The sequence below is a fragment of the Cottoperca gobio genome, chromosome 4, assembly GCF_900634415.1.
Source record: "Cottoperca gobio chromosome 4, fCotGob3.1, whole genome shotgun sequence".
In the NCBI taxonomy this organism is placed as follows: domain Eukaryota; kingdom Metazoa; phylum Chordata; class Actinopteri; order Perciformes; family Bovichtidae; genus Cottoperca; species Cottoperca gobio.
In genome coordinates this window covers 22,770,652-22,798,532 of record NC_041358.1, presented here as the reverse complement: position 1 = coordinate 22,798,532, position 27,881 = coordinate 22,770,652, and the positions used below count along the sequence as shown (strand labels likewise).

General features: G+C 41.4%; 1 protein-coding gene across 2 annotated transcripts; it reads right to left on the bottom strand.

Moving 5' to 3' along the window:
• Positions 1–1,906: 1,906 nt before the first annotated feature.
• Positions 1,907–25,970, bottom strand: gatad2ab (GATA zinc finger domain containing 2Ab). 2 transcript variants are annotated; one of them, XM_029429711.1, is made up of 11 exons: positions 25,814–25,970; positions 10,604–10,912; positions 7,348–7,465; positions 7,055–7,186; positions 6,777–6,848; positions 6,442–6,558; positions 6,119–6,316; positions 5,679–5,928; positions 5,181–5,563; positions 4,864–5,086; positions 1,907–4,581 (listed from the first exon to the last, which is right to left on the bottom strand). In XM_029429711.1, exons 2-11 carry the CDS (start codon positions 10,897–10,899, stop codon positions 4,448–4,450), a joined length of 1,923 nt encoding a protein of 640 aa, XP_029285571.1. In that variant the 5' UTR covers positions 10,900–10,912; positions 25,814–25,970; the 3' UTR covers positions 1,907–4,447. The 2 variants fall into 2 exon arrangements, with proteins under 2 accessions (XP_029285571.1, XP_029285572.1); XM_029429712.1 differs by lacking the exon at positions 6,777–6,848.
• Between the last annotated feature and the right edge of the window lie 1,911 nt (positions 25,971–27,881).

The window sequence follows — 27,881 nt, the reverse complement described above, 5'->3', positions numbered from 1 at the left end:
TTTCCCCACTCTGGCCCCCGCTCATTCTCTAATAAACCCAGCTGGCTCACCGGGAGCCAATTAAGAATCAGGAGGCATGGTGCTCGCCGGCTGATTGGCTCAGGCTGCCTCGATCATAGCTGTTAAGTCATCCAGGGTGCAACCCACCGTCCCTCTCCCATCCCTCAAATTCACACAAACACACTGCTTGGTGTCAAAATGATCCCTTGTTGTACAATGTAGACCACGTATTAGAGTGAGGAGACACTTTTCATATGGTGGTGGGAGGTAAATGAAGTCTAATAGTAAAAGGGAGATAAGACCTGAGTGGGTACACAGCAGCACATTGAAGCTCCAGCACATATGATGGGTGATATGCACAGAATCACAATGAACTCTAAAGGACTTTGATGCATGCAAATTAATGTATGGCAGCTGAGGAAAACATGAAGAGAAAAACACTATGATTCAAATGTAAATGCAGTCTCTCTCTCTCTCACACACACACACACACACACACACACACACAGGAAGGATATGTACAGTAGTATCACGGGGAGAACCTGCGGCTGCCAAGGAATGAAGCTCAGAAGTGGGTCGTTCAGACGAACAATAGCTCACTTTCTTCTCTTGTTCTCTCCCTCCCTGCTCGTTATAGCCTCTCCTTACAGCTCAACTAACAGAGTCGAGTCTGTGGTTATATATTATAGATTAGGGTTGTTTTTCTACCAAATTACACAAACGTATCCGTTTGGAAGATTACATTCAGGTAAGGACTATTGAAGACGAGCACAGGTTCAATGAAAAGTTGGTGTACTTGGCCACCTAGGGGTTTTAAATTGTTATTGCAGTTTAAAGCAAGAGATTCATTGTAGACTAACTAGGGGCTGAAAACTAATCTTTATGAAAGAGAAAGGCAAAATACAGAACTGTGTTATGGGGAAACTTTGAAATAAAATCCAGGATTGACAAACATGTCGCATCCACTACATCTACAACATGTTGCCTTGCCATTTACAGCAAGTCTATGCTAAATAAATACTCAACATTCCCATGTGTACGTTGAAAGTATTCTAAAGTTCTGCTGATTATTATTGGAAATGTGCATATGGTTGAGTAGAAGTGAGAATTATTTTTAAGATACACTTATACAATGTGAAACTATCAGTTAACCCAAATGTTTTTTGCACAGAAAAAAGTCTGGAGGTAAGAGTGGGTTAGTGGTTTGAATCCAGAACCTCTTGGGGTTTGGATGAAGGTTTGAGCTCCTTCATCTAAACCCCAGAAGGGAAAACATGAAACATTAGGAAATGTTGTTTTGACAGCGTGTTACGTTACAGTCAGATAACAGTGAATCAATGTGCTTAAAAAGTGATATTCCGCTGTAGTTCTTTCATTATTGTGTCCTTTGCTTTGGCTCCAGACTGGTGATGTAACTGGTAGAAAGGACTCCATGTGCAATGACTTATATGCAGATGCTTGTGTGCAGCGGGGAGACACAACAAAATGAAACATGAAATCAAGTACAAAGGCCGTACAATAATAACTATCACTGCAAAATGCTCAATACATCCATACACTGAAAGCTTTACAGACAATAACGCAAGCCTTTATTTTTTATCATACTTCATAATGTTGGTACATTTGTGTCCACAGAGTAAGATTTAAGCCTAACTGGATATAAACAGAGGGTTTAGTGTATGTATTTACCTACAGTGTTTCAAAAGCCAGTAAACAACTGTATGATCAAGATTATTAATCTTTTTGCCTAAAAAAAAAAAAAGAAAAGAAAAAGTCAGACAGTATTGAAAAATGTCCTCTGCACCCCCCCCCCCCCCCCGAGTTTATCAGATGAAAACACTTCATTGATTAAATAATTGCCAATGTGCTCAAACATCATGAATGAACAGGCAACCCAACCATGAAAGAGGGGTTAAAATTAGTTTTATTATTTGATAGAGCAGAAAAAAAAATCCAAAAAAAACAAATACTTCTCATACATTGTTTTCTGTTCCATTTGGGCCGCACTGCGTTTGGCAGCGCTTCGACCCCAGACTAACGGAATGGTGATATTGTTGTCAAACAGCAGCAGACAGTAGACAGCACAGGGTTACACTTAGAAGGGCACAGAATGATGGGCTCGTTCCAGATTGCTTATTTTTTGCATCCACAAGACTCGGGCTGCTACCTTCTACCTGTCGGGAATGTACAGACAGACAACCAGGAGAGATTTCCGATGCTACTTTGAGACAGAAATACAAAAATCTTGAGCAATTTAAATTAAACTTCATACGCTTGCATTTCTAATCAGCATTGTACATACTGTATTGTTTGCACCATCCTCAATGAAACCTGCACCAACAGTGATGATACGCCCCCCGCACAGAGGGATAAACGTCAACTGATGCCCCAGTTACCTGATGCATGCAGTGCACCATCATTCAGTATGGATCCTCATGATCGGTGAGCTAAAGAGCGCACCTCAGGATACAGGACACGAATCCTTACGTCGTCGCATTAGATTATGACATCATGGTTAAATTATGAAATCAAAAGTGAGGCAACAGGGCAGCAAGACTCCAGGTTGGTGATTACATAGAGATCCTTGTGAAAACGATTTTTTAAAAACGGGACAGTTACTAGTTTTTGGAGAAATTAACTGCTGGGATGGTCAGCCTCTTGAGTTTTTTTTTTTTTTTTTTTAAACTTTATTTTTAAAATATGCACAAACATCAACATCATGTTTCTACTGCTTAAATGTAAACACATCTATATTTTAATATTATAAATCTTTAATTTAGTGACACTTTCCAATTGGCCATGTCTGAGTGGACCACCCCAGTGACTAAAATTAAAGATAATTAATGACAGTTAATAAAATAACTCAATTAGCTATTGGAATACCCCTGTGTAATGTAGGACATATTGTACTAGCTTATCCTGTGCTGCTGCAACCTGATAAAATGCACTATAGATCATGTGAAAGGCATAGTTAGCTCAATTCAAGGACCCGACGTAAATCATACACACCTTAATGTTAAAGACTAAGAAGTTCATGTCATTTGTTGCTATAGGGTTTTTTTTTTTGCATAACTACATTCTGAAAGCTGTATAGCTTCTCTAAGACCAATTGTAAGATGAGTGGGAGCCACTGGACACACAGAGAAAACAAAATCATTGTAAGTGGAGATCCATTCAAACTTAGGGCATAAGCATATATCTTTACTAACATGACCCTATAAATAAACCCAGAGACAGTTTGTCTAGAGAAGAAAAAATAATGCACCACAACCTATGACTAAAAGCAAAACAATGTCAAAAATATGACATTACTTACACCCCCTCAGTCTAGCATGAATTCATGTTTATATCCAGAGAGGGTTCAAATAAACTACACACCTTCTAGCAGAAGGGATTCAATTTGGGCTCCACTAGTTCTTTGGAAGTTGTTTTTTTTCTTCTTTTTTGACAATATTCAATACGAATAGTCCTCCAAACATATGCTCCTTGTCTTTACACGAGTTAGTGAAACCTTAATCTTTATTTCTCCCCTTCATTTTAGAAAAAAAACAAAGTATTTAAAAGTAGGTCACAACATGGAACCCAGCAGATGTAAAACCACCTCAACAGTAACATTAGCCTGTAAATTCAGACCTCGACAAGAGGCCACTTCCAAAGTATCAGGGAGCACAATATTCCAAACACAGTATATGACTTACAGATGAAAAGACAAAATCCTAACATTCAGCCATACAAAAGCACACGTCGTCTTCTCTACTATACACACTGTGGGTTAGAGAGAAGAGGAAGTCTGTGTGCAGATAGAGATAATTTTTAGTCCTTTTTTTTTTTTTTCTTTCATTTTTGCAAAGCTGAAGCAGTTATTATTTCGTGGATGGTCCTCAAATCTCAGCCACAATCCCTGTGGTGAGGTTTTCAGTTAAGTTCAGTTCGGCCACCACATTGGGCCTGAGTCTGACCGGCTCAGACTGGAGAGGGGAAGGACGTAAGGCGAAGATTTTAATGCGTGTAATAGTGATTATTATTTTTTTCCCAGCCTAATCCAGAGGCAGGGGAGGTCGGGTATTTTTCCTCTTGGTGCAACAGAGAGGTTCAACCAATATACAAGGAGGGAGAGGCAACGTCGCTGGAGAAGTTTGTAAAATTGTACACGCCCATGTAAATCCCAACCCTCAAAAAAAAGGTACCCAAATTCAATTTGACATATTCTTGTGTCTCAGAAGCCCGAGCGGTCGCTGCAAAACTCCACTTTGGGATGAAGGATTCAGGTAAGGGAGATGATAGCAGAAATATCTGAGAGAGCTGAAGGAACACCTCTTTCCAACAAAAAGCTAGGCTGATTCTCCCCCGCACCAGTCCATAGAAAGGATTAGAATGATCATGAGAATGGCTGTTATTGATATTAAGAGGGGTAATAGTTAAGATGTCAGTAGGGAGGAAGATTGCATTATTTCCATGTGTTGGCTGCTTGGGAGATAGAACGGGAGGGAATCATGTCCAGCAGGTACTCTCGCTGACGCTCCACAGCAGAGGTGGTCTTATGGGCAGACAAGCTGGGGTTCACATAGGCCATAGTCACACCTGTCAGGAGGCAAACACATCAGTGGTCAATGTACTGGAGGTCAAGTTTTACATTTATTTTATCATGAATATTGCAGTATTAGTAAAAACTTCAGATATATTTTGCACCTGCTAAGATTGTTTTTTGTTTCCTCAAATACAGACAACAAGAACCACACAGTAACTCTAAAATGAAAAGGTCTAGTCTGAGAAGATGAGGCCAGAGAGTAATCCACCTTAGAAGAGAAGGATTACCCCCAAAGAGGAGCAGAAAGCGAGAACGGGTGAGGAGCGTTTGTTTACCTGTGTTGCCACCGCTCTGCTTCCTCCAGGCAGCCACATGGCCCTGGTTACTGCTGCCAGCGCTGACCTTACCCCCGTGTTGCATCGGGCGTGCGGCAGCATGCTTCCCTGCCCTGCTGCCCAGAGCCGCTGCCGCCATTGCACTCTGAAGCTGAGAGGAGGAGGTGAATGAGTGGGCCACACCACGAGCGCTCATCGACTGGATGCTGTGTGACAGATGACTCTGTACGGAGAGACAAAGTGACGTGCTGTGTGTTGGTGCAGGTTTATGGTCAAATGCAGATGTTTTGCACAACACAATCAAAGGCCATGCTAACCTGCTTAATGGCGTGGTGGGCAGCCACAGATCTGTGCTGCATAGCAGCCCTGACATGCTTGTACTGCTGGGACACCAGCACCTCACTCTTGGACATTGAAGGAGAGGAGGTGCTTTTAGAGAGAGAAGAGGAGGCCACCTGCTGGAGGATACGCTGCTCAATCTCCTGCTCCTGTTGGAGTGCCTTAACAAAGGCTGCCTTCAGCCGACTGGTGTGCTCAGCCTTCAGGGCCTTCTTCTGATTGGACGACATGCAATGGTCACAGAGGACGATCCCAGCCTTCTCCTTTCTCCAGCGGGAGGTAAAGTCTGTCTTACACTGGGCGCAGGTGTGTGGCTCTTTGGGGATGGAGCTGGCAATAACAGCAGCTGGGCCCATATTACCTATATGGAAAAATAGAGCTTCTTTAGACTTATTTAAACATATATTCTACTATTCAATCTACCATTGCACTACAACATCACAAAGCTAGCTCACAAAGTGGAAATATCTACACACCCCTGCTGTGCATCTCCAGAAGTTTTTGCACCACCTCCTCCAGCCCCAACAAGTAGATGAACTCATTATTGGCTGCTGAAGGCAGGAAGTTGAACTCGGGTGCAGGAGGTTTAGGTGGAGGGATCTCCAGCAGCGTCTTCTCCAACTGCTTACGGAGAGCAAGCTTAGCAGCTGCCTGCCGGCTGGCTGGGGAGTCGTGGATGTTAGAGTTGGGTGACGCTGAAGAGCCTTTAAGGCTGGTTGGAGAGGCCTGGACACAAACACAACAGAAATCACTTTAGCCAATACGCATGAGGATGTCACCATTATACCTGACAATATGCATGAGAGCTACGCAGGCTAGCAAAGGAAAAGAGTAGCTTTGAAAAAGAACATTTTCTGTAGGTTGCTATGGAAAATCTTTCTCCAGGTCAGTGTGCAAGGTTTCCTTGTATCCTCACCTGAGGGATGTTGACCATATTACTGTTGGCCACATTAGCCACCCGAATGAGTCCCTGCTGAATGATCCTCTGGCCCTGGACCTGGACATGGGGCACAGAAGCCCTGGGAGCCAGCAAGAGTGGAGGGGGGCCTGAACCGCTGTGATGATGCTGTTGCTGGCGTAGACTGGCTATCTGCTGGGGAGTCACTGCAATAGGCTGATGGCAGCACACACAGAAGCAGCCATCATGGATGGAGCGAGCAAGGAGGAGACAAAAGTAAGAAATGAACAAAGAGTCCTTTAAATCTAAACTTCTTCAAAATGAGTGCCCCTCACACTAACCTGTGCCCCTCTGACCAGGGGTGGCATGGAAATCTGAGAGTTGTGTTTGGACGGGATGTGTTGCCCACCCCGCACCAAAGGAGGAGGAATCACCGTGCCCGAGCTTCGACCGATCACCTGTAAACACAACAATGCAAATATACCGTCAATAACATTAAACACTTTTCAACATTATGCTACAAAAGCATTGCATTTAGTTTGATGTGTGGTTCTGATGCAGCTTCCCTGCGCTTTGTGTTGGTCAATATTCCACTTTGTATGAGGTAGAATGTACATCAATCCAGCGTCTACAATACAAGTTGTGGCTGGGGGCTCTAACAAAATGTAGTAACTACCTGGAGGGGTCCTTTGCTTGATGTGATGCTACCTCTCACCAGAGGAGGAGGAGTGGCTACAGAGCCAGTCGACTAGAAATTAACAGGGTACAGTATTAGTCCATGAAGTTATGTACTTGAAGGAATGAATAAGTAGAAATGTTTAAAAGCCTTCATTAATGATGTCAATTGGAAACCAACAAGAACGTCTTAGTTAATAGCAGTTGTGTGATGCATCCATCAGCTACAGCAAAACATATAATGACCATCAACACTCGTTCATCTTCTGGGGTTTTTACCTTCTGCACAGTGCTCTCCTTCTGAATCTGGCTCTGTCGTAGTTTCTTAAGCAGCACCAGCTTAGCCTCTTGGAGTCTCAGTTCCTCCTTCAGTTGTTTGATGGTGCGCTCCCTCTCCTCAGGAGAACTCTTCTATAGACACCATATCAGATAAAAAGGACACAATTGGAAGCTATGTCAGTAGGGAGTAATCCAAAAATGTTGGTCTTAAGAGAGAATGAAGAAGTCAAGTCAGTTAAGTCAGTGGACATAATAAGACTGTCATGTGCAAAGTTTAAATATTGTTTTCCTACCACAAGTTTATCCGTGTCAGTGAAGCAGTGGCCATTCATAAGAGGACTGGATGGCTCGTTGTCTGACAACACAATCACATCATCTGGTGATGGTGGCTGCCGCTCATTCTTAATGTCACTGAGGGGAGAAACTGTGAAAAGAGACAAAACCTTTATTGAGAATGCATTTGATCATTCAGCCAATATTAAACACTGTGTTCCATTTCAGTCCACAAAGCAGCAGTTACCATGAACTTGTAAAATGTAACATGTAGGTTTTGTCTTACATCCAGTAGATGGCAGTACGTAATTAGGATTTCATCATCTCTGTTGTAGTGCAAATGTGTACTGGGACACGCAAGAAGACAAGAACCAAGAGATCAATAATGGAGTAATGGCGGCAGGGGAAGATCGCAACAAGCCATTATCTCCAGCGAAAGGTAACATCAATGCACAAACCTCCTGCTCTCTTCCATCCAACAGATCGCACAATCAGTCACACAAAACATGTAAACAAAAGGGCAAATTAACTGCATTTCTGTTTGTTTTTAATAGGAGAAAAAGGCTTAAAGCCTTCGATGAAATGTTAAGTGGCTTTTCCTGAGGACTAAGGAGAACAAAGGAGACTAGTGGTGAGCTAAATATGCATCAATCTGGAAAGGGGTGGAGATTAGAAGCAAAGGGTGGCTGTAATTTTACAGCGTGTGGACCATGGCAGAATAATTAATCTGCCTCCATCAGGGATCCCATCAGCTCCTGTGGGTTGGTGCATAAGAAAATAGAAGTGCGAGTGGTAAGGGGAACTGGTGGAGGATGAGGTAATGTAGGCAATGAGATATATGCGAGTATGTGTGAGGCATAGGTTAAGGTCATAATGTGAAGTTATGCATGAAAACATGAAATTAAGTTATATAATTGTTCAGATGCTGTCGAGCGAGAGGCTTCAGGGCTTCAAGCTTAGTCCTGGTTTACCACCCAGACAGGGCCTCACCCCTCCCATAGCTCCGTGGTGAGGCCTATGGCCTAGCCGGATCGGCACAGCCTGGGCCTCAGCTCTACCCTCCCTCCCAGCTGCCGACACTAGTCACAAACTGAGCAGAGCGGAGGTCCGCTGGAGACACTGGAGAGGGTGACAGTGAGGGGGAGGGGAATACATGGCCAGGAGCCAACCTATTGTGTACACTCTCTGTCACTCACTCAGTCACTACTTCACACACCCCTCCCCCATCCTTACTTGTTCATCTTTTATACTCCAACTCACTGACTCAGTTCTTCACACTTTTTTTTTTTTTTTTGCACGCTCCCATCTTCAGACACGCTTCTCTGCTACCCTCACAACAGCTGTCTAACAGCTCCCCTCAACAGAGACCGCATGCTCAGTTCAACAAGGTCAACTATATGACAATGAGCATGTTGTTTATCCTTACATTAACAGTATAAATGTTTAGTGTTACTTTGCCCAGCTGATAACACAATCAAACCTTGTTAACACTTCCTGTCTTAAAAGGTACATCCTAGATGTTTCATTCAAATTAGGAAAGATGTTCAACGCCATGGCACTTCCAGAATATTGCTATTCTCAGAGAGATCACCCTCACAATGCACAGTTAAATTCTGAACAAGCAGAAGTTTTCCTCCCCAGCCTTGTTTACATTTCTTACATACGATGTGATAAATGATGCCAGACACCAGTAGCATCAGAGACAAAAACAAACAAAAACCTAATGGCGACCCAGTGCCCTAACTGATTCGGCATCTCTGACAACATGACATGAGCTAGCTTGTGATGGTTGCTACTACTCTATTGAGAACGGCTTACACAAGCATCACAACACACAGCTTGGTTATGTAAGGTCCAGTACTTCTGCAGGCTTCAGCCTCCAGGATCATGGCTTCCCACTGACCGCACTATAGGATTGCTGAATCAGTCATTATTAGATGCAGTGGGATTCTCGATGAGTCATTTTAAGCTATGTAAGCCTCTTTATGTAAATATAATAGATGGGCTATAAATAGGCAACAGTTCTGGAAAAATGTGTACAAATGTTGACAAATTGGTCAAATATATACAAAGCATGCAAACTAGGAAGGATGCTTCTTCCCAGTTACACTCTTTTATACACATGTTCAGTTCAGTTACAGTATTATGTTTTGTTATGTTATAATTTCAGATTGTTTTACAAAGTTGGTCTTCACAGACTTAGTCTTCTGCAAACAATAAGGTAATCACCTTTCAAGGAGTAAGCCCACAAACACATGCTGAGGGTTAATCAGGGGTCAAAGGTGACCCCCTCAAACAGGGTGGACACACTTTGAGCTAAATGGCCCCTCTTTTCCACTTTAACTGCCATCAGATCAGTGTATGTATCTATCGCTCTACCAAACACGTCACATGACATCAGGCATTTCTCTGTGTGGTCATGTGACACACCCACACCCCCTTCCTAGCCCCTCCTTCCTCCAACTGCTCCTTCCAATGTGGAAACCATGGCAACGGCCAGTTGGAACCAGTTTGTGACACGTAGCCTTCATTTTGTGTGAAGTGTGAGGCAGAGTTCAGGTGCTGCTGTGGGAGAAAATGGAGCCCAGGCCTCAGGAGCCTCAAACTTTTCAAAATGGGGCCAGGCTGCCGACAACCACACAGCGACTTCCTGTATGGCTCCTGTCAGACCACTTGCGAGTGCAAAGTTAGAGAAACCCGAAACGCCAATAGACACATCTGCACAAACATGCACTGTGCACGCAAAGCATGAAATCAAGGCCTACGGTACGTAAATAATCCTGAAGAAGTCTTCAAACAAACGTATACGCAAAAATGTAGACAAATATTTTTCCTCGGCCGTGTGAAGTCCTGGTCGCCATTCACATCTCCTCCATTTCACCCGTGTGATGATTCAACATCAGTAACCAAATAGAAACACAACAGCAAACTATTCTTTGGATCTCATACCCTCAGATATAAACTAGTTCGGAAAGAGATTGTGGTGCATTTTGGCCAACTGGAAATTCATACAAAGGGTTTATTGTGGACTGACTTGTCCGACTATGCAGTACTGAGGCCCAGTGTACAGGAATAGATGCAAGGGTCCCAGCTGGTCACAGACTAACGACTTTGACAGCATATTGTTAACCGAATAACAATTATGTTCCTTATGACCAAAACGCTTTCATCCCCTGTGCACGAACACTGATGCGTTGCTAATATTACTTCAAGAGTTCAATCCACAAAAACAGCTCATAACTCAATCAAACACTGTGATCTTTTCCCTCGTCTCACCTTTTGGACGTGCTCATGTCAACAGGCTCGTCTCTGGTCTGCACCTCCACCTTGATAGTGGCTTTCATTTCCCCAGCTTGTAGGATGCTGGTTGCAACCTTTGCAGGCTGCTCACTATTCAGCTTGTCGCCCTCAGCTTCAGATCCCATCATTGCCAGGGGAGCTCCAGCTGCATCACCTTTCTCCAGCTTAACCCGTTTACTTTCCATGTCCTCGAGGGGCTCCGCAAGAGCTACATGGTCCTTCTCCAGAGCCCGCTTTTGGCTGCGTGTTAGACGCACTGCCTCCTCTGACATGGCTGCTCTCACCCTAGAGAGAGAGAGAGCGAGAGAAGACGGAAACAGTTGGAAACACTTTCATAACATTTACCAAGCAGAAAACTAACATTGACAAAAAGCTAAATAGTTAAATAGAATAATTGGGAGGGCAGTAAATGAGTTTTAATATCGAGAGTCCTATGCAGTTAAACAATTTGGGAATCATGCTTAGTATCTTTCTTTCTGGGAAGAGTTTATATATTTTCCTTTCACTCATTGAGCACCGGCTCTCGTCTTGCACGAGATATGTGCACAGTTGTTAAGAAATGTGGTCCTTTCAGACATTAATGCATCAGAGACGATATATGAAGCAGAAGCAGTGCCACCAGTACACAATGAAAATATAGATGTCCTAAATGTGTTTGTTTTACCCAGAAAACCTGGATAGTGAGTCCATCTAATGTATATAACCCCAGGTTATGGTTGGAAACAACATTATACACTCCGTTGCTGAGTCATGTACATAAACATTTCAAATGTTGGATTTAGCTGATATTTCCAGCTGTATAAAAAAGGGACAATCATAAGGTGTGTAGGCGTCATGTCCCAGTGCCTGATGCTGACCCAAATCTCACTCAGTACAGTAACAGCAGAGGATAGAGACCCACTTAAATTTCTGGGGAAAAACCTATTACACAGCAGAAAAATAGCACCAGCACTACACAACATGCACACAAAGCAAAGCAATGTAGGCCACGCACTCATCATGGAACAAGCACTCGCAGACTCTCTTGAATAAACATAATTGTTATAAAAAACGTGATGCTTATAAACATTTTGCACAAGGATTAGCACGTCTATCACATAAGAATCTGCTTTGACAGCCTAATTTATGATTTGGGCTGAAACCGAGTGCATCTGATTCAGAGAGCTGACTTAAGGTCTTCCTAGTCCAACGTGACGCCATCACAGCTCCACATGACCGTATCCCAAGATTCCATGAGACAAAAAGCGCTTCCCCTGAAAACCGGTTCAAACTGGTCTGCGATTGAGAGAAAGCACAGGTTTAACCCCTGGAGAGACAGAGTGGCAGAAGGGAGGGAGAGAGACGGGGAGGCCATAGGCACATCCCACAGAGGGAGGGACGAAGGAGGGAGGAGGAGAAGACTACGTCGTCTTCGGACATTCCAAAACGTGTCTAACAGAAAACAGCGGGGCGGACGCATCACTGACATGACTAACTTCTGTGGCAGTCAAGAGTCAACAGCTGCTGGCAGGCATAAACATCCCATCATCCAAAACCCACCTTTCATGAAATGTGATACTCTTAACAAAAAACATATTTAAATGTTTTCTCTGACATTTCAGACTTAAAGGTTTTATGAGCCAAGCAAAGGTCATAATTCACTATAAGAATCTAATGTACATGAGCACTATGAGCCCATTGTCTGTAAAGCCTTGAACTGTAAAGTAAGGTGGGAAAATTAAACTGCTTTTCAGCCATTTCAACAACTTGTTTTCTGCAGTAAGGCAGCGGTTTGTTTCAACACTTTACATCTGTGAATTCAGCCACGTTTTAAGTTAAGCAACCAACACATCAGCTACACAGGTCAGCGTTTGCATTTGAGTGCATGGAGCCTAAAATGCACCCTGCTCTTGTGCACCACAAGGACAGATGTGCCCTGCTGTACCATCCCTGGACACAAAGGCTATCTATCTGCCAGAGATGACAGCTTGTGTGTGGGTGGCTATGTGGGTGGGTATGTGTGCATGTGCATGTCCATTTACCACACAGTGTTTCAGAAACCACACTTTACTCTGTAAGATTGTAGAAATGGTGGCAGCACATTGTTATGGCTGTAACAAAGTGATGGTGAACTGTGTTAGGTACAAAATGACTGTAACCCCTTGAGACGGTGCAGTGTCAAATCTGCACATTACTATGACGGTGGTGGTTGCTAGTTTCAGGCCTAGAGACACGTGGCTACTTCTGTCCCAGAAGAGATGGCTAGCATCATGAATCTAATGATTTACATGCTAGATGCAATGCTGCCAAGCAACAAGGGGAGACCAAATTAAATTGTTGTCCATGCATATGTTGTGATTATGAGTGTTATGTGCACACCACCTGAGACTGACTGAAGGATCTGTGTACTCATCCTCAATGTTACAACACACTCTCATCTCACTAAGCCTTCAGTGAAGGACCACCACTCACAGGAACCCATTTTCTATTCAGCTCCTTGGTTTATCTTGTGTGATTCAGGAGGTCATTCACAACCTCTGGGTTATAGGAGACTCACACTAAGAACTATTGAACATGTGAAGAAGATAAAGAAACTGTAGGAGATTCATCTAGAGCAGGTGAGGCAAATATACTGCCCGCGTACCAGAACCGGCCCCGGCAAAAGGCTCAAATCCAGCCCACTGGATTTGCAAAGAGTGAAAGTCGCAGACAAGTCATTAATTCCATTTAAATGACATGTGCCGCTCTTCCTAATCACCTAATATTGATGCAGTTTTGAAGGCAATGACGTGTTAGGTTTCAGGAGCAAGTTATAACAGTGAGTAGCCTACTTCATGTAAAATTTGATTTTTTAGAGGCTTTTCTATCCTGACCAGAATACAGTTCTCTGAAAAACATATTTAAGGATATTGAACATTGTGCAAAATGTTGTCAACCAGCAGCTTCAGTACAAAATTATCTGTATCCGACTTCCATCTTAAAACAATACTGGTAAAACCCTATTGCTCAGGCACTGACCAAACTTTTGATTTGTAAATATAACTTAACCTGCTGCCTCAATAGCTTCCACTTTAGTTGTGGTGCATCATAACTAAACAGGCATGGAAATGCATGTCTAGAAATGTTACTGGAATCGCAAAGAAGTAAAGTACTATATTGTTGCGCAGTTCCACAATATATGTTTTTTGCCTTTGTAGATCTACTGTGATCTGTAAAATGCTATGCACATGTAATGACAGTGAGTAGACTGAACAGACAGATTGTTGAAATTGCACTCAAGACATCTGAGGCTGTTCTTCATCTGTCAACAGTGAACTTTTTATAGAAAGTAGTTCTTCTACTACTTCTTCACACTAAAAAGGGAACTATTTGGAGGTGTTGTTATTTATAGGTTATTATGCAATGGTTTTCCTGGTCCGGCCCACATGAGATCAAATTGGGCTGCAGATGGCCCATGAACTAAAATGAGTTTGACACCTCTGATCTAGAGAAAGCCATCAAACACAAGAGTCTATCTATGCCATTCACAGTGACACCTGAGAGGATTAGAGTGCAAAGAATACATGACATCAGTACTTCAAGCCGCCAGAGTATTTGTGATGACAGGAGATGACGTAGGGACAAACAGATATAACACAGGTCCACGAGCCGAAATTAAAACACATTATGATGAGACAAAGATTCTCTCTCTCTCTCTGTCCAAGTGGAGCCAGGGAGGGCAACGAGACTAAATGCCCTTGCTGCAACATATTGGTGTCATTTTATTTTATCACCAGACTTTCAGAGGACAAGTTTCATGTTTGTAATTAAAGTTTCACATAACTTTTTTGGACCCATTTTCAAACCAATTGTTTGAAAATGGGTCATCTGGATTTTTTTTATTCTTTTGTCCGGCAATCAACTGAGAAACGATCCTGAATTAATCAGTGCTAGTAGCATTCCTGCCAGTTCCAATGATCGCACAGATCCATCCATTCAGCTTGTAAAACCAAATGAAACTGACACTACAATCTCACAAACAAGCCCGAGTTGTCCATCAACAAGTCCATAGGGAGATACTCGAAAGGAACTGGTAGACCAAAACCTCACTGCCTGGAACTCAGCAACCCAGAGTAGCAGTTCTGCCTCTTACTGTCCACAACAGTTGATCAGAACGCCACTCCGGTATCCATTTCTAACCATCAAGCCTGCCAGCCTTGTCACATTACGGTTCTTTGATTTACACTACACACAAAACCCATGCACTAGAGGTCGGGTTCAGATTACAGGAATTTAAAATGCTGACAGGTTATTATTTGTTGCCATGTTTCCTTCTATGGGAGACTAAAGCACCTTGAGATAAAAAACAAAGAATAAAATGCTATACATCTGCATAATGTTGACACATTGAACAAACATTCTCTGCATTATAGAGTTATTGTATGACGGTGTAATGGGCAAACCTCATGACGATACATTACTTTGATATACAAATGCATAACCTACAACAGCAACGAAAATGGCGAGAGGATGAGAAAGAGAGTAGAAGGCAGCCAGTGATTAGTGATCTGTGTCTGTTCCTCTCAGGAGACTATGGAGAAGGAGTAAATGAATGTCCCTCTCATTTCTCCCAGAATAACAAGGCCTAAGGGCAGAGCAAATCTTAGATCAAAACAAAAAGGATGGGACCATTGAAATTAATATAGAAAAAATTAACAAATGAATAGAAGAAAGGTATGTACCAAGCTGCATAATGTCCTACTAAATAACAAAGCCTCAAAGAAGGTTCGCTCAAATCAATACATTTGCATTTCTCTATAAAAAAAAAGGCTGTATATGCTAACATTAGTCTTTTTGTCTATAAAATAATGTGTATGTAGAAAATCTCCCATCCCTGTGAGTAGTGTGGCAGAATAAGATGCAACTGCCTGAAAGCAAATGGAAATCTTGTGACCTAAACTGACACTATAAATGGTTTTGTTCTCAGTCGCTCTCCTTTTGTGTCCAGTAGTTCATAGAGAGCAGATCAATGGCAAAGGCGCATCCCCTCAGGTGGCATGCTAGCCTCTCATCTCCAGCACTGTAATGATCTCCCCACTGGGACTGGACCCAGCCAGCCAACACATTAACATCCATTTTAAAAAATACTGAGGCTTTTCAACTGTGTCCTTAGGGTTCAATAAGAGGGGAAACAACAAGTATACTGTCGAAAAAAGCAATACATGTATGGATTATTATTGTTCAATAAAAGACAGCAAAGTGACAGCTCATTTTCTCGTGTGGCTAAGGGATCCTGGCCCTTGTAATACTGAATGAATCTCTCAAACTGACAATTTTCCTTCTAGTTGATATTATAAAGGTGATGACTACCTTAAATTCTAGGTGATTATTTATTGCTTATAGTCATAAAGGTAACTGCTTTGTCTTATCCTACTTATAAAATATGTTTTTTCAATTACAAAATCATTTCAGGCCATCAATAAGTAAAACACCTTTGGGATATCTTCTAACAAGAAAATAAATACCAGACTACCAATGCTAATCTGCGCTCACCAAGCTAGAAGTGGGCGCAGGGACCCAGCTGAGATGGTGCCATGGTTGGGGGAGGGAGAAGGGTGCAGAGCGCATGTGGTTAGCTGAGCCATAATCTAACTGTACCCAAGTGAAAAATACTCTTCCTTGTCTTCTCTCTCTCTTACTTGCTCACTCTTCGTCCTACCCTCAACCCCTCCCTGCCTCACACACTCCCCTCCTCAGTTGTTCTGTTGTAGGCTCGGCCAGCCCAGAGTGTGCGTGTGCCCCTACTGGTTGTGTCCCGAACGCCAAGGGTTAAGCCCCTGCCATTTTAACGCCACTGACAGATCAGACCATTAGGGTGTTACCTAACAAAATGGAAGCCTTTAACCCTGAATCTGCCAGGCTGCCTCTGTGTGTGTCTATGTGTATGTGTGTGTGTGTGTGTGTGTGTGTGTGTGTGTGTGTGTGTGTGTGTGTGTGTGTGTGTGTGTGTGTGTGTGTGTATGAGAGTGTGTGTGTGTGTGTGTGTGTGAGTGAGCGAGTGAGAGCCAGAGTGTGAGCCACACAGAGTGTATGTGTGTGTGCGCATGTCTCCACCTGGATTCTCCCTCAGCAACGTGACAACGACAACAGCAGTAAGTCCAGGAAGTGCAAACCAGGCTTTTATACGTACGCACACAAGAATGCATGACCATATCGCCACATTAAAATGTGTATGGCTTTGGCTGTTTTCAAAACACGGAGACACACTGATGTACTTGTTAACAAACCCTTATAACAGAGAATTAAATAAAAAGCACTTCCACATCTCTTCGGGATTTTGGCAAGCACGCATAGACATACATGTGCAATGCATAAAAGCCTTCTGTAGTATCTTCAGTAATTGATTCATACCATTAGCAGAACATAATTTACTGAACATCAAATGACAGAATGCTTTATAGCGTCATAATCTAGACATCCCTTATAACATCTCAAGTCAACCTTCTGCAGTAGTTTTCACCAGGCTCAAATCACTAGATACATTTTAAACCACAAATGTTTACTAGCTGTAATAAAAAGGAACAGCTAAATGTTTTTAAAAACCCTAGACAGGGATAATCTCCAATTTCAGCCAAATTGCTTCCAAATGGTTACTCCATAATCCTATAAAACCAGAAGCCCATACCCACATACAGACTGGAGATCCAGGGCACACGCAGAATGCTATCAGATTACATTTCTCAGAAATGGATGGTAGCAGGAAGTGACTAGAGTGGGAGGAAAAAAAGAGCTTAAAAGGGTGAAAAGACAAATAAGAGTTGAGCAGATCAACATTGCACATTGCCAATAAACAAAACCTGCTAAAGTACACATAATATCAGTTGCCACATACTTTGGAGTTAAATTGTAAATCATAACTTTCAGGAGATCCTCTTCAGCAGGGATTAATCTAGTTTAAAAAGCAGAGAATAAAGCATTCTGTGTAGATAGATAAGGCTGCACGATTTGTTTCAGCATTGACTTTGGGACGTGTGAATGCACAAAAATCACATCTCAAAACGTGCAGGGTCAAGTTAGGCAAATTAACACGTCATGCTTCAACTGTTTTGCTGCTTGATAAAAAATGTTATAAAAAAAGAGAGCGACATCTGTCTGATGGAACATCTTTTACTCCTTTAAGACTTCTTGGGTACACTTGAGTTTGTTGCTAGTGAGTGACATGCAGTCTCTGCAAGAGCGAACCACCAATAATACATATTGTTAATCAATTTATTGAACAGCTAAAAGCAGGCCAAAACCTGAACATGAGAAACAGCCAAATGAAGATTTGGTTGCAAAAATAAACATCAGTTGAGTTGAAATATTTGGGCAACAAAAAGGATGATATTGGCCAAAAACAAGTACTTTTTCCATGACAAAAATCATAACAAACAAAAAAAAGTCTTAGATGTACAGACTAGTACCAATTACACATTACCTTGTTGCAAAAACGTATTATAGAAAATGCATACATAAAAAAAGGTAGTAAAACTGTCAATAAAACCTCTTATGGCAAAGGCAAACAACGAAATCCACACCATAACAACCCCCTCATTCAATCATTCAGCAGGCAGAAAAACTTTCCAAGCACTATTGTAGGTCAATTACTTTTTGGCAACCAAGCATTTTCCAAGAAGAATAAAAATGAGAAATTGTATCAGATCCAATGAATGACTAAGTTGGATGATGTGCCATAACTTGCTATGCTTGTTTAGGCATTTGGCAAAGATAGAAGTAAAACTACAATGTAGCTTGATGGTAAGCATCTTTTCCATGAGACTTCAAGTGTAATTTGTTTAGTACTAAAGTGAGCAAAATTGTTTACAAAGTCTCTGCAATTTTAATTATCTGTGGTAATGGTCTATGATCATGGGGTTTTACCTTCTGAAGTACTTTATCTACAGCCCAATGAGTTCAACAAGCAGTATATTTAAGCGAAGCTATCACCAGCTTAGCCCGCAACGAAATGCTGAAAGAGGTTACAAAATCGAAATACAGGCTAGATACAGAAAAACGCACATGATGATCAATGCCCACCGACTGGTAATCATTTTACGTATTACCACGTCTTCCTTTTCAGCATCACGACTGGTATAGCAGTAAGCAGTCTTTGGCTTCTCATGGAGCTGTAGCTCTCCGTGTGTGCTGCGCTGAGCACAAAATGTACATACTCTGCTGTGACTGGACAGTTGTGCTCTGACGGAACCGCAAGGTACAGAATAGTTTCTTTTTAAACATTGTACACGTTGCTGAAACTGTTTTAATACAACAATGGCAAACGAGCTGGCAAGACTGATTAGCATTGCGGACCAGTATCTGTGCTTGAAGCCATCTCGAGTGGTAAACAACTCTGTGCTCCTGTTTCTGTGGGCAATAAAACAAGCGGGACTGGCTCTTGCCTGGTTGTCGTTAGCATTGCATCAATTTGCATTAAGTTGGGCCTTTCTCAACTATACTCTGTAGTGCTGCTGTATCACAGCAAAAGCTGCAAACTTTTTAGAGGGTGATCTTTCAGGTCTCAAGTATCACTTAAAAACTTCCACACCTTCACTCGTTTTATCCAATTTAGATACAGCAAAAAAAGACTACTTGAATGTCCAGGGTATTTCTTATAGGCATAAAACAATGATTAACATATGAAGACCAAAATTCAATTCTGGAGTCATTATGGTAATAAAAATATGATTTGCAAGCCATGTCATTTTCCTCCAAAGGCTACATGATATTAGCCTGATAATGGACTCATCCAACAGATTTAGGGCAGTGGGAATGACAGAGAGCTTCAGGAATGATAATCAGGCCATTCTTTTCCTATGTACTGTGACGTGGCAGAAGACAATCAATGCACTATGTGGAACACCTCACAGCACTTGGCACAAAGACTACTATTTCAGGACTTTTATACCACCGTTGACCTCTTGTGACACTATAAAAATTCACCTGAGTCATCCAGCCCCTGCCCTGCCCCCCCCCCCATCAAGGGCAGTGATTTCAGAAACAGGTTCAGTGTCTACTACTGTACACTTTGTACTCAACGGTTAACAGACTACTTTGATAATCATAGGGCTGGGAAATATGACGTATAAATAATATATAGATATGTTTAGGCTATGTTTAATGTAACCCTTTGATGTGTGATTATTGACAGCGTGATCATTCTTCTAATCTAATCTGGTGTACTGTCATGTTGAAGTCAGATTGGTCTTTGGAAATGTATTCTTTATAATGAAGTTGGACAAATTATTCACGCATTTGAAATAAAGTTTTTATCTGATATACTGTTTGTCTGCATTTTATTTTATTAATAATTATTTATTATTGACAGACTGACTTATTGAATGAATGTGACATTGCTTCAATCAAGTTCACCAAAAGGTGACTTATTTAGAATTTCTTACACTCTTATCGTAATACCTAGTATACACATGTAACGCAAGACTTAGGCGCTAGTTTGACCGTATTTTTTTAGACTGACTCTGGCATCTTCCAATGCTGTTTCCGACCTAAACATATATAAACTCGCTTTGGTGCTTAACTTCTTTCGCTGTCTCCAGGCCAGATGTATATAAATACACGCTCCATACGCACATCCAAGCTCATACGCCACACACACACACAGTCGTCCAAAAACAGTGCATCTGTGAGAGGGAGAGAGCAGCGAGAGAAGCAGAACGCCAAACCCCGTCTGACGACAATAAATATTTGTACTCAATATTCAAGATATAGTCATCCCCCCTCCCCCCCTTACTTTTAGGCCAGGCATGACAAGACACTGATAAATGTACACACATTCCACACAAAACAGCCATGTGGCAGGGAGTCAGGCAGTTCAGTTTGTCCCATCTTGGACACGTGCCTTGAGGCTGCATTTATCCAAGTTGCAAGTCTGCTTGTTTGCTGCACTGAGTGTTCGAGAGTTGCTCTTTCAGCACTGGACACAAAGCGAAAGAAATTGGTGCAGTCAGACTGAAAAAACATAATTAGAAATGACTATACCATAATCTGTAAATGTGCAATTAATCCCGTTAACATCAGATCAGAAGATTTCAGACAATACTGGTCATGTGGGTTGTCACTTGTGGGCCAGAATACTAGTGGAACCAACATTTTAATGTATATAGTTGGAGAAGTGGTTGGTCAGACAGAGGTAAGTTGGCGGCTGTTTAGCCAGTATCCTTTAAGGTCCAGACACACCAAACAGTCATCAAAATATTAGTGGCACAGAGAGCACCGAGCAGTGACGTCCAGGCGAGGGTTGTTGTACAGCACTACTGTCACCGCGGGCCATTCCAAGCTGACCTAGATCTGGCACTACGGAGGAAAGACGCCCGACAAGGGCCAGCAAGCGCCACGGAGAGTTCTCCCAAAGCAAACGGCCGACCGTGACCCGCCATGCGGGACGGAAGCACATCGCTGTACAGAAGGAGTTTGCTGAATTTATAACTCAAAACAAAGAGTGTCATTGTGAAATGGAATGCAGCACAATGATAGTTTTACGTCTATTATCTTGTTTTCATAATTGATGGAAGTCAAAATTGTAAATGAAACTTGAATAATTGCACAGCTGTACTGTAGGAGTTTAATGAATATGATTTATTTTAGTAAATATTGTTGCGCCATATAGTTAAGACACTGAAGGAATACAAAAAAAGAAGTGCACTCATTTAATACTACATAGTGTTCATGCATTTAAGTGTTGTTTTAAATATGTCAGGTAGAGATGGAAAGACATTTTTAACCAGCTACTTGTGCTGGGGCGTTAGAGCCCACAGTACCTGCCAAAATACCTTTGGCAGCTGGCCTGGTGTTACTGTTGTGCGTGCTGTTTATTCTGTTGCTTATGCTCAGTCTACTTATTACCACTGTGAAATGTCAATGTCTTCACTATGATTTGTATATAGCCATCTTCTCATACACTACATGTTCAAAAACGTTAAACAAAAGAAAGCACTTCCACTGACTTTCTCTACCTCCTAATAAAAATAGTGCCTTTACAGGTAGGCAGGGCAATCTCAACAACAAACGCAAAGTGTGTCCATCTGTGGTGAAACTAAAACTCATTACTCCATGCATGTACCTTTTACTATATAAGAAAGGTTGATCACAAACTGTAACCACACATGCTTGAGTTAATATGAAGTCTAACAGGATGAACAAGAAATAGTTCAGTTAGTCAAACATTGGAAGATTGCTCTCCTCTAGTTCCATGTATTGCCCAAGGCCTTTGGGTGGGACGCTGTGGCCAATATGACTTGTCCTGTCCTCTTGCATTTGATGCAACGAACAAGCAAACTGACAAAACAAAAGAGCGTTCTCAAAAGGACAAAAAAACATTCAGATCTTAAAAATAATGTATAGATCTGCTAAGTTGAAACGTTGTTTTGTTAGATCAGATTTTGAGACTTCTGATGATTTACGAAATTGTTAATGGGCACACCTCTTCATACCTGTCTGATCTCCTTAAACCTTTGATTCCATCCGTTAATACAGGGCTCATGTCTGTCCCCAGAGTCAAAAAGAAGTCAGCAGGCCTTGTTGGGGTCTTCTTAAAATCCAATCTCAAAACACTTTCACCTTAACTATCAGTTAGTTTCTTATTCCTTAATTGTGTCAGGATTTTAACCGGTTATTATTATCCTTCCAGCTGATGAGTCCGAGTCTCAATTTATCTATTAAGCTTAGCATTTGTAGTTCATAATTGTCCTACCAACAGAAATACTGTAAACTTTCTGGAAGCCACTGCATCTCTCTAACCTCCGTTTATTTGTTGTACCACTGGCACAAGCATACGCCCATTTCTCTCTCCCTATTTTCTGCCCCTTGTGCTCTCTTTTTACTCAGGCTTGTCTGTGTTGGACCATCGGCTGTCCTGGGACCCCTCTTTCTCCCCGGGCTGTGGTCACCTCATTCCAGATGTTTTAGATCTGGATGTTTTGGATCTGGATCTTCATCCTCCGGGGGATTCAAACTCTCCTTTTGTCTCTCTCTCTCTCTCTCTCCCTTTATGTGATTGTGTCCTTTCTCTTATATTTGAGAATGTTGTGCTTGAGCTTTGCACGTTTGTCCTTCCTGGAAGACTTTACTACATGATATGAACCAAAGTAAATCAAAGCATTTCAATACTTTCAAGCCTTTAGGAAAAGTCAGTAATTCAAAATGGCATATAGCATAAAGAACTTCACAAGTCAGTGTAGCAAGCAGTATGTAAAGCCTTGTTTATACTCGGACAAGGCACCGTGGCATGGGTCTTTACAGATGGTGCCCGAGCTACGAGCATGCACAACGGCGTTTGTGCTCACTGCGTTATTTGTTGCAGTATTCCCTGAAACCCCAGGGGGCTTACAAACAAAACATTCTGTAAATAAGCAAGAAGTCAACAAGTGTCAGCAACAAAACGCCATAAACCAAACTCCTCAATGCCAGGGAGGAATTGTAATCAAACTAACTGTAAACTAAATATACAGTTATACATTCACAGTCATACCTCATTGCTTTTAGACAATCCCTGTAAAGAAAGGAGTCAAGTATTAATTGTGATATGATGAAACCATGGTTGAAAGGTTTAATATCCTGTAAACATTTTGATTCGACAGGCAACAATACTTGAGGACGCACATTTTGGCTCACACACCGTTGCGCCGGGGCACCACGAACATAACTCAGAAAATTAAAGCAAAGATAACAAGTGAACTACCACCTTCACTTTCAGCAGCCTGTTTCACTTTTGCATCTTATTTGATTCACAACAAGTCATTACCACTGTCTGAATGAAGCTAAGAATCCTACAGTAAGAATGTTCCTGATGACACCAATACAGCTTCATCCTAAATCTTAAAAACTAAACGTACAACAATGGCCCCTCTTCTCTCACCATGGTGTTAATTTCGGAGAGTCGTCATGGTTTCCCCAGCATTTCCTGTTAGCATTGTCACAATGACTGGGGTCACACTTGACCTGACTAACTGCTGTGTTAAAACAGTGTTCTACAGTGAGCTACAAAGATACTATTATGATAACACCACAGCCAGACGTGGATGGATGCAAGAGCTATGCCATACTACCCAGCAGAGACTGATCACCAGTACTAGGTCTAAATGTTGTGGTTAATCATTAGAACAGGTCAGAAACAAAAGAATAATGTGGGGGAGGTTACATTTCCCTTGGAGATAGATATACCACGATTCACTGTTGGCTCATGGTTGTGTGGAAGAGATAAGACTTCCATTTTAATATCTCTCACATTCAGGAATTGTTTTTAAAAAGTAACCCAGTCCAAGTAAATCTAGTTTAGACATATTGACAGTAAAATATTTATGAATTGGCTGTACACTTTTACTATTTATTATTCACAATTATGCACGACATTAGTATTGAATTGCACAAGTTGCAGAACAAAACGCTTACAAGATTTAATTCCAGAAGGACGGACCTGCAAATACCATATTATATAACATAACCATAACAAACGTAACAAGGGAAACAATGAGCTATTTACCATTAAGTCTGTGACAGGCAAAAAAAATAAATAATAGTGCCAGGTGGAAAACACAGATGTATTATCAAAATGTTTCAGTCCTGATGCAGCAGAATAAGAGTAGATATCGAGTCATGCACGTCTGGTCGCATCACTCTCAGAATGGTTTTACATCAGAGGCACCCATCCTCAGGCTAATCCAAGGCCGATCATAAAACGCAAAGCGACATGTGTCCCCCATCACTAGCCAAGGGTGCCAACTGTCTGCTTGCTCTAAAAGGAGGGCACTTGCTCAGCAGCAGTAGGGATACACACACGCGTGTTCATCTTAAACACTTAAAAGACAGGTGAATATAAAACTGACTTGAAGTGACCACTCAAACAACATGACCCATGGCTTATAGCGTGCTGTAGATGTTGTGACTGCCTAAAAAAAACATCGAAACGTTAAGTCCCTACAAGATTGAATAATTCAGATATATCTCACAAATAATATATCATCGCATGATTATCACAGTAATGCCTTCAAATGCTCGACTTCAACGGGAAATGAACGGTATTGTAGTTATAAAGCACGTCCTTAGGACATGAGCGCAACAAACCTCATTACATACATACAATGGTGAATTTGATTTAAAACACAGAAACATTGATATTCTGGTGAAAACACGAAGTAGCTGTTTTGTTGTCTATAGTCTGTGGTGATAGCTACGACCCCGTCGTGGACAGACACACACCCTGACGGAGGCACCACCGTCCACCATTACGCCTCCATAAAAAGGCTTTCACGGTTGAGCTAATCTGACAAAGTTCTGAGATCAATGGCTCATGAAGCCATAATCATACCCATCCATGGCTCGGAACAGTCGGCTTAGGCAAAAACCGGTGACAATACTGGTTCTGGTGTTCATAAACTTCAGTGACACAACTTTGCCAAAAGAAAAGCTACCCATTTTCAACTAACCCATCAACAACAACAAGCTATCTCATGCTAACGTTAACTTGGCTTGCCAACAACAACCTGTCCATCTGTCCGGCTACAAAACCCGTGGCTAACTAACGCGAGCTAACTGCCTATTGTGGTTATGAATGATTATAGTATGTAAGTGAACACTGGAGCATATACCTCTTTAAATGTGATTCTAGATATTATGATATTTAGCTTCGATGTCTGCACGCATCCAAATAGCGATACACGACAGACAATGAAATCGACCCCATCTGAGTGAGATGCTAGTGTTAAAAGGCTAGCTAGCAAGCTAAGTTAGCCTGCTAACGCTAACTCCCTGGACACTCGCCTGCCCAGACAGACAGTCGCTAAATTTATTCACAAATTACCAAGCGTTAATTACATCCAGAAAAGGACTGTTTTGTCTCAGAGTTGTGTAGCTTTAATATGTGTAAATACAAATAACAACTTACATTATATCTTACTATTAGTGCATCCCAATACAAGTTTGCCGGGGAAGTTTTTTAAATATTCCTCGACTTTTTTTCTTGGCAGTTCGTGCTCGGTAGGTGTATGTGTGTAACGTTAGCATGAGCGACACACACACGGTGTACCTTGCACGTTAGCTAAGATCAAGCTATGCTAGCTAGCCTAACTTACGTTAGCTTTGCTAACACCGAAAGAGAAACTTCCCTTCGTCGTCATAATTTAATTGAAAATTAAAATATTGGATTAGTTTATATGATAATGAAATACATGAACTTACGAAGTCTAGGAGGAGCTTGACCGAGTTCCCCCAGCGATTTTCAGATGTTTGATGTCAGTATTTCGCTGGCTTCAGTGTAAAAATCCCGGGGATCCCCTCTCTTCTGTCCGCTGCCACTCCGGTTGCCAGATAATGTAATGAGCCACCACAGGCGGCGTCATGCTGCGTTCATACACACCTCGGAAATATTAAGTTTCTAACTGCTAAGATAGGACAGTGCTGCGTTTAGGGAGAGTAAAAAAAAAAAACAGGGTCAGAACAAATATTGAATGTAAACCCAAACTGCTGTATTAATCACATTTGAAGAGTGTATAAATGAATAAACACCACAGTTTAATTGTATGATACTTATTTTTGTACTAATTGGATTTTATTACATGCTTGTGTAGCAATGATGGGCTTGCTTGTGACATATATATATATATATATATATATATATATATATATATATATATATATATATATATATATATATATATATATATATATATATATATATATATTTATGTATTCTAGGCCTACTACAAGAAAATAAAAAAATGAATTCAAATAATGAACCACTTTTTGCTGAATAATTGGTAGTTGGTTAGTTTCTCCCGCGTACATTTCTTGCAGTCTTTATGTAGACACTTCAACTTATGCTATAGAAAATAAGCAGACATAAAAAGTCATGTGTCAATTTGACCGTTTTATTTGAGAAGTGTTACTATCTATTACTGATCATGTAGTTTGTAACACCGATGTGAGTTCCTGCATTTGGTGCTTTACAGTCCAAATTATCCTAATTGTTTGTGTTTTAGAACATCTGTCTTCATGACAAAACGTGCACATACTGTATGTCTTGAGGCTTCCTTATATGCACTTATCTCTGTGTCTGTACATGCATATGTTCATAGGCACAAGTGAGAATTTTCTGAACAAACAAAATTTAAACGATTCCATAACATAAACCTATAGTATTATTTTAATGAATCTGAATATATAAATGCATGAGGGTTTCAGTGACAACACAGCAGAAGTTTTGTGTAATTTAAATGTAAGCAAATCATTTGAATGTACTTAATTGAGTCCATTAAACAAGATTATATGGCGTGACTTAATGCATTTGTTTATGCTGAAGAAGTAATAGTTAAATAGTCCTGCATTACAAGAGATGGCAGTAGAGGCAGAACAGAACTATTGGTTGCAAAGTAGACATTTCTGTGGATTTCCCTCTGGATCTTCCAGCAAACACAGAGGACACTGTAGCAGCTTCAAGATCAACAGAGATAGGAGTCGTTTGTTGTAAGAGCCCAGTGCCAGAGTAGACCCTGCCACATTTCTGAGAGCCATTATCCGTTTCTGAGGTGCACTGTTGTCTTCAGGGCGTACAGTCTGCTCCTCAAGTATACCCAGAGACACACAAGCATGGACTAACTAGTTAACCATGCCAGGCCACAGCTTGTGACCTGGTGTGGGAATTCCTGTGATTATCCTCACTAACTGGGAGCCCCCTATTATTTCTGGTTAAGTCTGGCAGTCCTTTTAATACGGAGGAAGTATTCTCAGGTTTATTCATATGCAAGCTGCTCTATGAGGCCTGCTACATGATGCAAAGGAGGCATGAGAGCAGCAGCCTTCTTCTAATTTCTCACCTCTTTATACCAATTAATTTAACAGTTATAGGAATGGAGGTGGACACAAATATCCTTGTCAACAGGGAGAGTTTAATTATGGTTCTTAATAAGCACAAAGTCCAGGTCCTGCTTTGTAACTGTGCAGTGTTAACCCCACAGGATATATAAACTGCTGAGTGTAGACTTGTTTTACTATTATTTTACAACACATCGCTTGTTAAATCCACTTCTGGGGAGCAACATTTCAAATAAAAAGATCTCCACTTCTTTGATTGAGAGATCTGAGTGAATCAAACATAATTAGGACAATTAGAGAAATACACTGTTGTGAACATCCTTTTTAAACACTAAATTATAAATTCTCTTTAAAAAGCATCAGTTGGTCAATTTGATTAACCCCTAAAAATCCTACTCATGTAATTGTTTTGGTGGTACATTCTAGCCCCGTAATG

What these genes read in the sequence shown, in the direction of transcription:
- gatad2ab (XM_029429711.1), bottom strand. Translation starts at nt 10,899, where the DNA reads ATGTCAGAGGAGGCAGTGCGTCTAACACGCAGCCAAAAGCGGGCTCTG. An exon ending in TCTGGAGATGCACAGCAGGG is followed by an intron (nt 5,564 to 5,678) that starts GTGTGTAGATAT and finishes TTTTCCATATAG; the next exon opens with GTAATATGGGCCCAGCTGCT. An exon ending in CCCACCACGCCATTAAGCAG is followed by an intron (nt 5,087 to 5,180) that starts GTTAGCATGGCC and finishes CTCTCCGTACAG; the next exon opens with AGTCATCTGTCACACAGCAT.